This window comes from Clytia hemisphaerica, unplaced genomic scaffold (assembly GCF_902728285.1).
Source record: "Clytia hemisphaerica strain Z4C2 unplaced genomic scaffold, Clytia hemisphaerica genome assembly, whole genome shotgun sequence".
Classification (NCBI taxonomy): Eukaryota; Metazoa; Cnidaria; class Hydrozoa; order Leptothecata; family Clytiidae; genus Clytia; species Clytia hemisphaerica.
This window is the reverse complement of record NW_027103617.1, coordinates 324,994-338,434: the sequence shown is the minus strand read 5'-3', so window position 1 is coordinate 338,434 and position 13,441 is coordinate 324,994. Positions and strand designations below refer to the sequence as shown.

At 34.7% G+C, this 13,441-nt stretch overlaps 2 protein-coding genes across 2 annotated transcripts in view; both read left to right on the top strand.

The window, feature by feature from the left end:
- The window catches only part of LOC136802251 (N-acetyl-D-glucosamine kinase-like), a 24,673-nt gene extending 17,850 nt beyond the window's left edge, over positions 1-6,823 (top strand). Inside the window, exons 2-5 of the mRNA XM_067058968.1 lie at positions 3,698-3,833; positions 4,325-4,494; positions 4,849-5,008; positions 5,618-6,823. Of these exons, the coding sequence (XP_066915069.1) occupies positions 3,719-3,833; positions 4,325-4,494; positions 4,849-5,008; positions 5,618-6,222 (1,050 nt within the window). The 5' untranslated portion in view covers positions 3,698-3,718 and the 3' untranslated portion in view covers positions 6,223-6,823. The remainder of the gene's footprint in view (positions 1-3,697; positions 3,834-4,324; positions 4,495-4,848; positions 5,009-5,617) is intronic.
- Positions 6,824-8,124: 1,301 nt separating this feature from the next.
- LOC136802250 (uncharacterized) lies at positions 8,125-13,384 on the top strand. The gene is made up of 2 exons (XM_067058967.1): positions 8,125-8,195; positions 11,745-13,384. The coding sequence occupies exons 1-2, from the start codon at positions 8,146-8,148 to the stop codon at positions 13,306-13,308; spliced, it is 1,614 nt and encodes a 537-aa protein (XP_066915068.1). The 5' UTR covers positions 8,125-8,145; the 3' UTR covers positions 13,309-13,384.
- The last annotated feature ends 57 nt before the right edge of the window (positions 13,385-13,441 follow it).

Genomic DNA, 13,441 nt, shown 5'->3' with positions numbered 1-13,441 from the left:
ATACGGGTGAACTGACCTTGGACCTCATGGGCTAGGTCTTTGTAGCTTCGATCAAATTGATTATGTTATTATGAAAAAAAGACAAATGAAAGTATTTTCCTTTTTAATTCATATTTCCAATAATTAAAGACTAACTTGAAAACACCAAGAGTGAAATGTAGCTAAATGATTAGAACGCCTTGCGACTTAGAATTTTTTTTCAAAACTGAAAATTTGACCCTGGGCTCGAACTACCAAAGTCTCTTGTCAATGATTCTGAGTCTGGCACGCTAGCAATGTACTATCGAACCAATACGATACTACGCAATTCAGAAATCCTTATAAAAAACACTACTGCATATACGGGTGAACTGACCTTGGACCTCATGGGCTAGGTCTTTGTAGCTTCGATCAAATTGATTATGTTATTATTTTATAATCCATTCACTATGAAAAAAGTCAAAAACATTTCGATCGATCTGTGTATTGTTTATAAGTACTTGACCTGTCCCTCTTCCTGTATTATAAAAAGAAAAAACAAAATACATATAAAAGAGCGCGTCCCCACTACCGTCCCCACTTAGCGTCCACTACCGTCCCACCTTAGCGTCCCACTACCGTCCCACTTAGCGTCCCACCTCTAAGCGTCCCACTACCGTCCCACTTAGCGTCCCACTACCGTCCCACCTTAGCGTCCACTACCGTCCACTTAGCGTCCGTCCCACTTTAGCGTCCATACCGTCCACCTTAGCGTCCCACTACCGTCCCACCTTAGCGTCCCACTACCGTCCCACCTTAGCGTCCCACTACCGTCCCACTTTAGCGTCCCACTACCGTCCCACCTTAGCGTCCCACTACCGTCCCACTTGAGCGTCCCACCTGAGCGTCCCACTCGAGCGTCCCACCTGAGCGTCCCACCGTCCCACGTCCCACTTCTCCAGTATGCCTTTTTAATGGCTAGATCGAATCATCGCGCAGAATTGATTTTGCACTTTTTGTCATTTAAAAAAATGAAGTCGTTGCATTGTTTTTGCGCGAGTTCTATTTTCTGCAAATCAAATTGCGTCACGCATTCGAAAGATTCGAAAATGTTGCAATCAAAACATTGAATTCATTTGTGATTTTGGTTTTGAGAAGAAAACATTTTCTAAAAATTAAACCTAAAATATTGTGATCTTATTCATATTTTGAAAAGACTTTGAAAACAGAAAGTTATAAAATTTATTACATTGAGATATGGTTGTAAGAGGTATGTATGTATGGAAATGGAATGCTTTGTTTGCTTCAGTTTTCACTACAGACTTTCCTCCCTTCGAAATTCAGTTTTTCGATGGGAGCTTATTTATCTAAACTTGTGTTTTTATTAATGGTGATTCATTTTTGGATTCAAAAACTCCCAAGGATATCAGTAAGTTTTATTTATTTGGAGGTAAAAAATGCTAAAGAAATGAGTAGATATGTGTCGGTGAGATTTAAATAAAGGATTCTTTTTCGAAATTGCGCTTCCATTGAAACGTGAAGTTAAAATTGACGTTACAGCAAGGTGAAAAAGATATAACTTCAAGGCAAAAAAATCGGATTACAAACTGTACTTTTTTATATATCATTTTTTAGCATTTTTTATCCTCTTTCACTTGCGATGGGTGGGAAAATTGTCTAAAACAGACAGCCGAATTTAACCGAAAACCATTTTACCGAAATTCGGTATTTTTGAGAGGATCCCTAAGATATAAGCGAAAAAGGATTGATTAATCGAATACAAGGATTAAATAATCGAATAAAGGAGATTAAATAATCGAATATAGGAGATTAAATAGTCGAAGCTATTCGACTAAACGACGGCAGCTATTCGATTAAATAGTCGAATCATTAATCGAACTTAATAATCGAAAATCGATTATATTTTTGAGAAGATCCCTTAGTACCTTTAATAATGCTTAAAACATCAAACTTTTTACTTTGAATGTAAAAAGTACTTTTTTATGAGATTATTCATCTAATTTGAGAGCTAGAATTTCTTGAGTCTATTTGCACATAAAACACCTTATATCAGTACTCATGGTGTACTCCACTTTTTGGCAATCTTTTATTTTTCCATCTTAAGAGTATTGTATTCCCTTGTATGTATTATATAAATAATCTCCTTTATTTTTTAACTTGATCACTGTTTTCAAAATATTATCCATTTCTGGTTTTATAATGTAAACATACTCATCATGAAAAGTTTTTGCTTGATTGTCAGCCAATTAATTCGCTACAAAGAAATTTCATAAAAAAATGGTTATAAGAATAAATTATCGAACTTTTTTACTATGTTTTAAATATTCACGAAATGAAACTGAAGTGTGTAAAGTATTTAATATTATAAATTTTCTTATTTTTTCTTCAAACTTTTTCTTCAAACCATTTATTTGCTCTATTATCTATGGCTTTCTCAAAAACATTTCTTGCAAGAACAATGAATATATAAAAGAATATACACCAAACAGCAGTTTTCTGAGCATGCTCTGGGTGTCTGTTTTATCAAATAAAAGGATAAACCAAAGAATATAAGAAATATAATACTAACTATATTTGCGTTTTATGAACGTTTTGTGTGATAAGATTGAAAAGAAGAAAGAACTAGATATGCGCAATTGCAGTTAGGGAATTTCCCAATGTATATATGAATATCACCACAAACGATTATATTACACGTTAGCATCTGGCTGTTCAAGCCGGGTCAAAAAAAAATTGGCCTACCGCCCTCCTTTCAACGCATGGGACCATTCAAAAAGTACGTACGCTCGAGAGGGGGGTACTCCCAAAAACGTACGAGGGGGAGGGGGTCCTTGAGGAGAAGTACGTACGCTCGTGATTTTTCCTAAACTGTCTTTTTTGAGAGAAAAACGCAATATTTTCACATCAAAAAATAGTTTCTGCGATTGTTATTTTTCATTTCTCCTTTGGTATTTTTGTTCATCTTATAGATTCTTTTAATTTTTTGAGACTTTGTTATAAATACGATTGGATACCTACATATTCTACTGTTACAAGAGTTACAAGTTTCGACTTTGGTTAGGGGGTGTACTAAAAAGCGTACGTACGCTGAAGGGGGATATACATAAAGCGTACAAGGGGGAGGGGGAGTCAAAAATTTGCCATTTTCGAGCGTACTTTACAAACGTACTTTTTGAATGATCCCCCGTTGAGGCCTATGTTTGGAGTTCATAGGTAATAGGAACTGCAGACGTGCAGGCGCTCATTAACGTCCCCCATGTTGAATAGAAAAAAGGTGACACCGCCCAAACAGGGCGGGTGCAAAATTTACACCCAAAATGTTTGTTCCGAAAATTTTTTTTTGAAAAGAGATTTTTGAACCCCCTCAGAAAAATCCCAGATCCGCCTCTGAGGGCGATCAGTCAGTAATAGCCCTGAATTCTTTTATCATCCTGGTCAAAGAAAAATTATTTCACAGAATTATGCTGCTCAGCTTTCTTTGTTTTTGACAAACTGATTTCAAAAGTACTCGAACAATTTGGCTAAGAAATATCTTATTCAAATATTTTATTTTCATTGAAGAGATATCAACGAATAGAAGCATATCAACCTTCAAACCATGTTATTATTAGTACAAAGTGCCCATTTTTTTGTGACTAAACTATTAATAAATACATTAACACTTGAATCACCCCAATGATCAAGGTTTTGTTTAACTTTCCTAATAATTTCATTTTAGCACAAGAGAACGAAATACAAAATGTATTTTGGAGGGTGTGAAGGAGGAGCATCACATTCTTCTGTTGTCATCACCAATAAAGATGGTGTCATTTTGGGTGAAGCTTCCGGTGAAGGAACTAATTCATGTTTGATTGGTAAGTGTTTGTATGTCATATAAAGATTCTTAAAATACTCCTTTAGGCGAACGCGACAGTCTATTACATAACTAATTGCTCTTTACTTCAGTGGATGCAAGTAAAATAATTTTATGTCAAATTGGCACGTTGACATTCTCCCGAATTAGCACGTAACCAGCGCAACGTCCTTTAAAGTATTAGGGATTTATTTCCGTAATATGGGGCGGATAATTTCCGGCCCGAATGGCTGGAGTAATTTAATATGCAGAATTGAGTCAATAGATCGTCGCGTTCTCCCAAACGACTGTTGTAAGATGGAACTTAATAGAGACAATGGTCAGGATTTGGCGACGCTTTTCTGCAAGCCAATGATCTTTTACCTCTGAGAAAATTCGTAGCATTGAGCTGACATCAACTTTTGCGTTTTATATTTTAGATTCTTTAAAAAGGTTATATACATCTCAGCTTTTTGATATCAATTCTAAGGAGATATTTTCAAATATATATAGGTGTCCCAGAATGCTGTAAGAGGATTGCAGACCTTGCACAGAAAGCCAAAGTAGCTGCTGGCCTTGGTCCTGAAGTAGTGTTACAATCTCTAGGAATGTCACTGAGTGGTGCTGATTACCAGGAGAGAATGGATGAAATTTCAAAGCACATGTTGGAGAACTTCCCACAGGTTTTAGTTGAATTTTCATTGAGACTTTCACTTCGACTTTTTTACATAGATCTTTTTGACCAGAGGCTTTGGAACAAAGCAATGTAACTTTTAAAAGACTACTTCATTGCCCTCCAGAGCAAAAAACTGTTTTCATTGCTGACACTATCACATTTTTAGGGCTTATACAAGCCTAATGATGTCACCAAATTAATGTCACGCTTGCTTGACCATGGGATTAAGGAGATGTTTCATCCCATCATTTTTCAATGATATTTCATGTATCGCGAGAGCCAATCAATAAGTTTATTGTCTTGCTTCTGTTACAATTCTCATTTTGTCATTCGTTGTTGTAATACAATTTTCTTTTCCCAGGTTGCATTGCATTGTCACACATGTAATGATACTTTATCACCATTGGTTACTGCCACTGACGGAGGTGGTGTGGTCATCATTGCAGGGACTGGATCCAATTGTCTGTTGGTCAATCCTTCAGGTGCTAGCAAGAATTGTGGTGGATGGGGTCATTTTATTGGTAAACTCATTTTTAGGCTTTTTAATCTGATTAAAAACATTTTTTGTTTTTCAAATCAAGAAACGTAGGAAATACTTCTTTTTATAGGTTAAGGTTTTATTTCTACATACGTGTTTCATACCAGACACATGTTTCATATCAGGACATATTGTCTCCCTATTGTTATATATTGTGCTGAATAAACAAAAAATTCTTTTTCTTTTACTCTTTCTGACAAATCTTGCTCCATATCTGTGTCAATTCAATGTGAAAAAGCTTGTTGTAAATTAAAATATCCCTCTTTATAAACAAAACCTTTTAAATGTAATTTTGCAAAAACTTGATTCTCTGCAGCATAGTATTATATCAAAATTTCAAGCTGAACGAAATATTTTACGAAAAGTCAAAGCAGAGAAAATTAACGTTAAATCAACTGAGCTGGATGCCTTAACTTTTGATTGAGTTGTATTTTGTTTTTCTTTTGACAGAACTAAGGGTTTTCTTTTGAACAGAGGAGAGGTATGGGTTTTTCTTTGGACAGAACACTATGATTTGTTTTTCGTTTGACAGGACAACTATGACTTGTATTTCGTTTGACAGGACAACTATGACTTTTTTTTCTTTTGACAGGTGACGAGGGTTCAGCATGTTGGATGGTTCTTCAAACAATCAAAACAATATACCACGACTCTGATGGTTTTGTTCTTGCACCGCACAGTACAGAATTCCTTAAGAAAGAATTATTCGATTATTTTGGTATGACTGATCTGTTCGGTATTTTAACACATCTTTATCCGCCGTCTGGGAAAATCGATAAAGCTTTTATTGCGCGTTTTTGTGTCAACGGAATCGTAAAAGGTTGTCGCGCGGGCGATGCTCTTTCGCTTCACGTGATGCGTAATACTGGTATTATGTTGGGACGCCATGTAAAAGCGCTTATACCTAGAATGGAAAACGCTCTGTTACAGGAAAATCAAAATACCGGATTGAAAATTATTTGTGTGGGCTCTGTATGGAAAAGTTGGGAATTCCTGAAAGATGGATTTCTGGAAGGAATTACACCAGTTACAGATGAAGAAAAAACTCTGAAAAAGTTTAGTTTGGTGAATTTGAAAGAAGGTGCAAAAGCTTCTGTAGGGGCAGCCGCTTGGGCATCTAAGAAAAATGGGGATGATAACATCTTGAACTTGGATTATAGTAAAACTTCAAATATTTTCTATCAACATGAATTTTGAGCTGGCATTAGTTGTTTTTTCTTTCATTTGTAAAATTTTAAAATTTTGTAATTTTTGTCCTTGAACAATAAGCTCTTTATAGAGGTAACGAACCTAACTTTCTAGAACTATTATGGAACGCCTAAAAGCTTTTCTCTATAATCTTTCCTTTTAAACTCATAACTTTCATCTACATTGACACACATCGCTTTTGTGAAGTTTTTATATCTTAAGTCAAATTATTTACTCAAAAATTATATTCTAAGATCCCGAATACTAGGGGGTCCGAAATCTTTTCGGTATAATAAATAGGGGGAACCTAATTACCAGGGTGTTGAAATTTTACCTCTAAAACCCCCTTAATAAGGCAATTATAGACTAAAATGAGGCTCTTTAGAGCAGTATATTGAATATATATTGAAAATCAAACCCCCGAGTAGAGTAAATTTTATAATGATTTTTTCATCATGTTCAATTTTAATTTATTATGACATGCATTTGTATCTTTAATTTTTCTTACAGACAAATCTATCAATAACTAAATTTTTATGATAGGTCTTATTATTCAAATTGTTATCATCATATAATGAGAAGATAATTATTATTCCTGAAATTTGAAAAAGGTAAGGCTGAAAGAGTCCTCAAATTATTTTGAATTATTTTGAATTTTCGTACCTTTCGTAGGTCTGCTCCGATTTAGGTAAGAAACAATTTACTAGAAATAGTAAAAGTAGAATTTTTTTTTATTTATAAAAAGGGGGAAAATAATATGAGACTCCTCAGCCGATGTGAGAAATTTGTGGGAGAATAGCCTGTTTTCCTCATTAAAGTTTTTTTTGCAATTTTCGCTCCCTTCATGCTTTTATTTTTTCAATTACAATTTTCTTATAGGAATAATCCAAATGAAAATAAAATAGTAAAATCTATTTGGTTTGATTCCAGATATGTCTTGAGCATTCTGAATGTGATATCCCTTTTACTTTCATTATGTTCATTGTATTTTTTCAACATTATCTATTTTTCTATGTTTTAGGATTTATGCTAAACATTTTCTAGAAAAAGAGGAAAATAATTTACCTGGATTGACAAAACAGTGGTGTGCTTTTAGGTTGATATCGGCAACATAAAAAAAGGAAAAATATACAATGTGAAAATTCACGGTTTGAAAATGAAAATGAAGAGGAAAAAGAACAAAGGAAATAAGAGAGGAAAAAGCTTCGGTTTTTTGTCAATCAAAGAAGACTTTTTTTACTTTTTTGGAGAAGGTCGATGTGATGAAAGATAGTAAGATGAAAAGGGAAAGGCAAGGCAACAATTTAGTAAAAATATTTTTATTTCAATCTCTACTAACTGAAGCTTGTTCTGCCCATTCCAGCTGGTACACAACGTTGTTTCAACGTTATATGAACGTTATTGGGAAGCTCGGGGGGGGGGGTACTCGGTTTGCGAGGTGACGGGTATGTCCAATCCAAAAATCGAAAATCGACCCCACATAGAGAGAGGAAAAATTGGCGTTTTTGGGACACTTTGAGAGACTTTTCCCCAAAAAAACACCCTTAGAAATTTTTGTCGATTTTCACTCGATTTTTTGTCCAAATTTTTGAAAATCAAGAACCTTTGAGAGAGTAAATTTCGATTTTCGAAAAACCCCTACTGAGACTCAATTTGCTTTTTAATTTTGTACCCTTTTGATGGACTTTCGAGTGGGTGAAAAAGGGACCCTTATGGGTCGCACTTATCCGGCACCCATTTTGCCTAAGTAAGTACCCCCCCCCCGGGTTTGGATGTTAGACGTTGTTTTAACGTTGTTTTGACGTTATGTGTCAGCTGTTATTACATTCAACATAAATCAATCTTCAACCTGAATCTTTCATTTTATATTATTAGATAGTTTTATGGATTTCTTATTTTATTTATAAAAAATTAAAAAGCAACAACAACAATATGGTGATGGTGCAACGGGATCATAGACACAGATATTATTACTCTAATAAGTAAGTTTCTTAACACCATTTTTAATCTTGTTTCGATGCACTTTGGCTGATCCCCACCAAACTCGGAAAATATATCCAAATAATTTCATCGAAATCCATAAATCCAGAGCCATTTTACATAAAACAAAGACAATAGATTTTAAATTCCTCACTTTTTGAGAGAACATTCTCCATCCTCAATGGTATTTTTCTCCTCTTTCTTTAACTGTCAGCACAGGTTTACTGCGATACTGGGGTGTGGTATGTATTAGACATTACACCCTGCTGCCGCATATCTAGATCAAATGGGGATCCCATATCCAGTGCAGTTATCTTAACCGGTTCAATACTTCCGTTTGACGCCTTACCGTTTTTATCCATAAAGCAAAAATTGAATTTTGATGAAACATTATATTGATTAAATCAAAAGCTAAACACAACAAAATTTCCTTCTAACAGAAGTAAATATGAAAAGGAAATTTCGATCTATGGAGTAAGCTTTAAAGTCATTGTTGACTGAAAGGACCATATGTTTGTCAAGTTACAGTAAGGGGACATTCGAGTTATAGAGGTTTGTAAACATTTTCACGATGGCAGAATTCTCTACACGTTTTTTTTATAAGAACAAACTATGAAGAACATAAGGCTTCGATGGCCAAAACGTTAAAAACAAGTTAAAAACATTTTAAGGCTTCGAAGACTCACCCAATTTCTTAAGAAAGGGCACAAAAATACTCAAAAAATGGCGAAAATAAGAACATGTTAAGAACATTTTTAGGCTTAAAACTCAAAAAGTTTTAAAAATTTTGAATATTCTTATTTAAAAAAAAACCTGTAGTCTAAGAGTTTAATTGCCATGGATGTAACTAATTTCTAAAAGTCATTGTTTTCTCTCCAATTTTACTTTGTCATAATTTGTGGAAGATTCATATCGGTTGACCTCACAAAACGAATATCTATATACCTTAAGGGAAGAAATTTTCGCGAGAAGAAATTTTCGCGGAAGAAATTTTCGCGGAATTTAATTTCGCGAATTTGGGTGTAATTCGCGAAATTAAATTCCGCGAAATACACCAAAATTGTTAAATCGCGAAATTAAATTCCGCGAAATTCGATTTTTTTTCTTCTTCTTTTATTTTGTTGTTTTTGACCAGGTATTACCAAAAAATATGGACACAATTGACTTTTAAGCATTATAACGTGTATTTCTTATCAAATATAAACAAATATAAATAACTCCGTGATGGTTAAAAGTTAATTTAAGTTGATAAACTTCTTCTTAATCGCGAAATTAAATTCTGTGAAACTTTTGAAATCGGGTCAATCGCGAAATTAAATTCCGCGAAATTTGCCATTTTGAAACTCTGATTCGCGAAATAAAATTCCGCGAAAATTTCTTCCCTTAAGGTATTAATAGTGGCAGTCTGTATGTGTGTTTGTCTGTGTTTTCTACTTTCGTTTTCTAGCGCAATGTTTTTGTTCTTCCAAAAGATGACTTCCAGTTCTTGCTCCACAAATGTGTTAAACAATATTCGCGCCGTTTTATAAAGACTTTGTTTTGATTGATAGGTTAGACTTTTTCTCTTTTTTTTCTTTCTTTTCTTTTGTTTTATGTTTTCGAATGTAATTAACGACCTTATTTGATTTGAGACATTCGAATTCTTTTCAAAACAAAAGAAATCTTTTAAACAGAATCTGTTAAAGAAAAGAACAAATATAAAATAAAACACAATAATCACATAACAAGTTTGTTAGAACACCCGGTTAGAACAACAGCAACATTAAAAATACATTCAAAAGGCGGTAAAAACTAGAATTCTTTCTTCGTAAAAAGGGACCTTTAAACATGTATGTCGATAATTATTTTGCTGTAAATCTAAGTCATTGTTGAATTTGAAAAATTATTGAAGTTATATGACGAAGTTATTTTATAAAAAGCAACATAAAATTGCGCTATCTATCACGCTTTTTTGTCTGCGTGTCCTAGCTGCCTTCCGGGGGGACTATGGTTGCGAGCTGACTTTCGGCCCTACCCCTCGGACCCTTAGCAGAATAAAGAGGAGAAGAAACAAGGGAAATTGTGTGAATTTTAATTCACTCTTTGCAACTAATTTGACCAAATTTCTGTCTTTCTGGGGCAAAAAGTTGAAATTTTCCTATTTTTCCAATTCTTAGTGGGACTGAAGTTTGATTTTCCGATTTTTCAAACTGCCATGTTTCAAAAAAGGCACCCATTAAGGCCGGCACATACCCATACCCATACCCTTCTCTTGCCTAAGTACCCCCTCCCCCGGGCTGCCTTTTTTCGACGAATCGCGTGCCATTTCTATTATTTCACTCCGCTTATCTTGACATCAAAGTTTTCCTAAACATCAAGAACTACGACAAATATAACGCGAGCGAAGCGAGAAAAAAAATCTAATTGCAGAGCCGTCTCGGACGTCGCTGGTCGCCGGTATGGTGTAATTTAAGAATGACGCCCTTTCTGTTTTCTGATCATTTTTGCCACAAAAATCTTTTTCAAAATATGGGATTCGAACTACACAATTAGCAAGGCTTTTCAGTAATATTAACACAAATTAACACCATTTTGTAATCAAAAGAAAAAGATTACTCGTGTTTCGAAATGACATAATTGGATGGGGACTTAACATCTCTAACTCTCTACACAGTGCAATCTTCTTCTTTTTGTAAGAACCATCAGTAAGTTTCTGCTGAACCTTTGTTGTTCTTAATTAACACCACTTTTGGCATAAAATGTTCTTAGCTTATGTTTTCAAGACAAAATTGAGATATCTCAATATTTTTCGATCGATTTGAACCTTGATTTTCTTTTTAAATCAACCATTCCAGGCTCCAAAGTTGTTTTTAAATTTGTCTTATTTGTTGGCGATTTTTAGCTTTATTTCTTTAATAAAATTGTTCGACTTTTTTATACATTATTCGATATTTAATCGATCCCATGGAGAATTTATGTTTACGGTCAATATCAAATCATTGCGTATTTAACAGATCGACTAGAGGTCATGATTTAACATGTCATAATTTGTCTTATGGTTTGGCAAAGGTTAAGTCGGCTCTGAAGAAGTAACGTAATCACAATTTCAACTTGATGGATTAGAGAAGTTTCGTTCCATATCGAAGAGGCTTTAAGTGTGTGTAGTGAGAGTGAAAGTGTATTATTATATTATTGCTGGTATTTCAAATTGGAATGCCTTGTCGCAATGATAAGAAAGATAAATTAAAGCTTTAACTGTTTTGGTGCTTCTTTCCAAAGCTCCAAAAATATCTTTCTGGCCTGATTGTAGTCTGGTGGCAGTGACTTATGAAATAATAGTTTAGAAATAGATTATACCATGTATAACATGTTTATCATGACATCTAGTTCATTTGAATTAATCATAAAGAGTTCTGGCAAAAGTGAAATAATCGCCAAAAAAAACATTTTCAGTTCATTCTTCATCAACTTTATTCATTAAATTTAATTTCTGAAATTGTCTATTAGGACTTGGACAGCTTTAACCTTATGTAGGTCTATCTATCTCAAACACAAATGTTCTTTTTTTTCAGAATGGCTTTGTATAAAGATGAAATCTATGTTGCTTGGGATACTGTCGCTGGGAACATCATCAACCATTTATATGATATCTTTGTTATCGATGGTACATCGCAGAAAGTTGATATCCATATCTTTCTACACCAAAGCAAGTTACGTGACCAGAGGCTAGTAGACTGGCCTGAAAACTTTATTTTTCATTTCACAAGTACGTCATCGGCTAATGCTTTGCAAACATCTGTAATAGCATACGTGTTGGAGAAATTTGAACGTATTTCAAGAGAGCTAGAGTTGGAGGAGGTCGTTGAGAAAAGTCGTGTTTTCTTTATCCAAGATTCTGAAAGTCAATTTGAGGAGTTGAAAAGTATGTTGTATCGTATACCGTATATTAAAAGCTCTTTTACATTCAAACTATTGTCTTTGACTGAAGATTTTAATACTGAAATGTTGTTTCAAGTATCTTCGTTGAATAAGAGACGATCATTACAAGTCAGTGGTCGAAGCAGTGTCACCTCTGACGAGACCTTTAATGTCTATGGTGGTGCTACCACGCCCCGTTCTGTCCGCCATGGGCGTAGGGCGTCTGATTTTCCTTCAAGTCCAGCACCGTTGTCTCAAAAAAGTAGTAATTTGTCACCACGTGTTTTACAAAATGGGACTGGAACGAACAGTTGTAAGCATTGCGATAGGCGACGTGGAAGTCAACCGAAATTTGATATGCAAGATAAGAAATTATTTTGTATGGCTTGTTTTTTGGATGATTCAGGTAGCGATCATGATTTGTGTCGGATTTGTCAACGCAAGAAAGATTTCACTGTCGAGGATAAGTCTACTATGACGATGAAGACAAACTCTAAGAACATGTCAATCCAGTGCGATATACCAGTCCATGAATACAAAGAGGCTACGACACAGACTAGGGTATATACAAACACTGTAATTGTACAGACTAGCATCAGTATACCAGTGGATCTACCGGCAGATTTACAAAGAAAACTTGATGATTTGATGAAAGAGATTGATGATTATCGTAACCGACCCCAAGGATTGCCAGAGTTGAATCTACCACAAGCTGATGACCCATTCCGTTTAGTAGACGCTCAAATAAATCCAAACACCAACAAATTCGATTGTCCTTTCTGTGAAGGAAAATCATTCGCCAAAATCAGTATCTTCGAAGTCCACTTACGTAATGTCCATAAGAAATGTAATTGTTCATGCGAACGTTACTTCCCAACACGTGAAGATTACTTAGATCATTTTTATTCCGTATTCCCGTTACCGTGTTTTGAGCAACGTAAATGTCCGGAAAGATTCCGGTCCGTACCATACCAAGCTATACATCACGCTAAAGTACATTTCGCTGAAAAACCATACTGCTGTGTAATATGTTTTGATAGTCAGGTCGAACCGAAAAAGAACTATCGCTTTAAGAGTGTCCGCGCGCTTCAAATGCACGCTAAAGAAATGGGTCACGATGAAGAAGATATGTTCTTAAGAGTTAAGAACACGGATGAGAATAGTCAAATCCCATTAACTGGACGTGCAAGTGCAATAAACTTTTCAGGAGATTTTTAATGAATGAATTTAATGTATGAAATAAAACTATTGTAGAGCATGAGGGTATGAATTTATACTAACCATTTTCTCGACGACATCAACATATGCAGACACATGATACCAATTGTAATCCATTTGATAATTATACTCA

Coding starts and splice junctions, on each gene's coding strand:
- LOC136802250 (XM_067058967.1), top strand. CDS start 8,146: ATGGTGATGGTGCAACGGGATCATAGACACAGATATTATTACTCTAAT. Junction 8,196..11,744: donor AGATATTATTACTCTAATAA/GTAAGTTTCTTA, acceptor CTTTTTTTTCAG/AATGGCTTTGTATAAAGATG.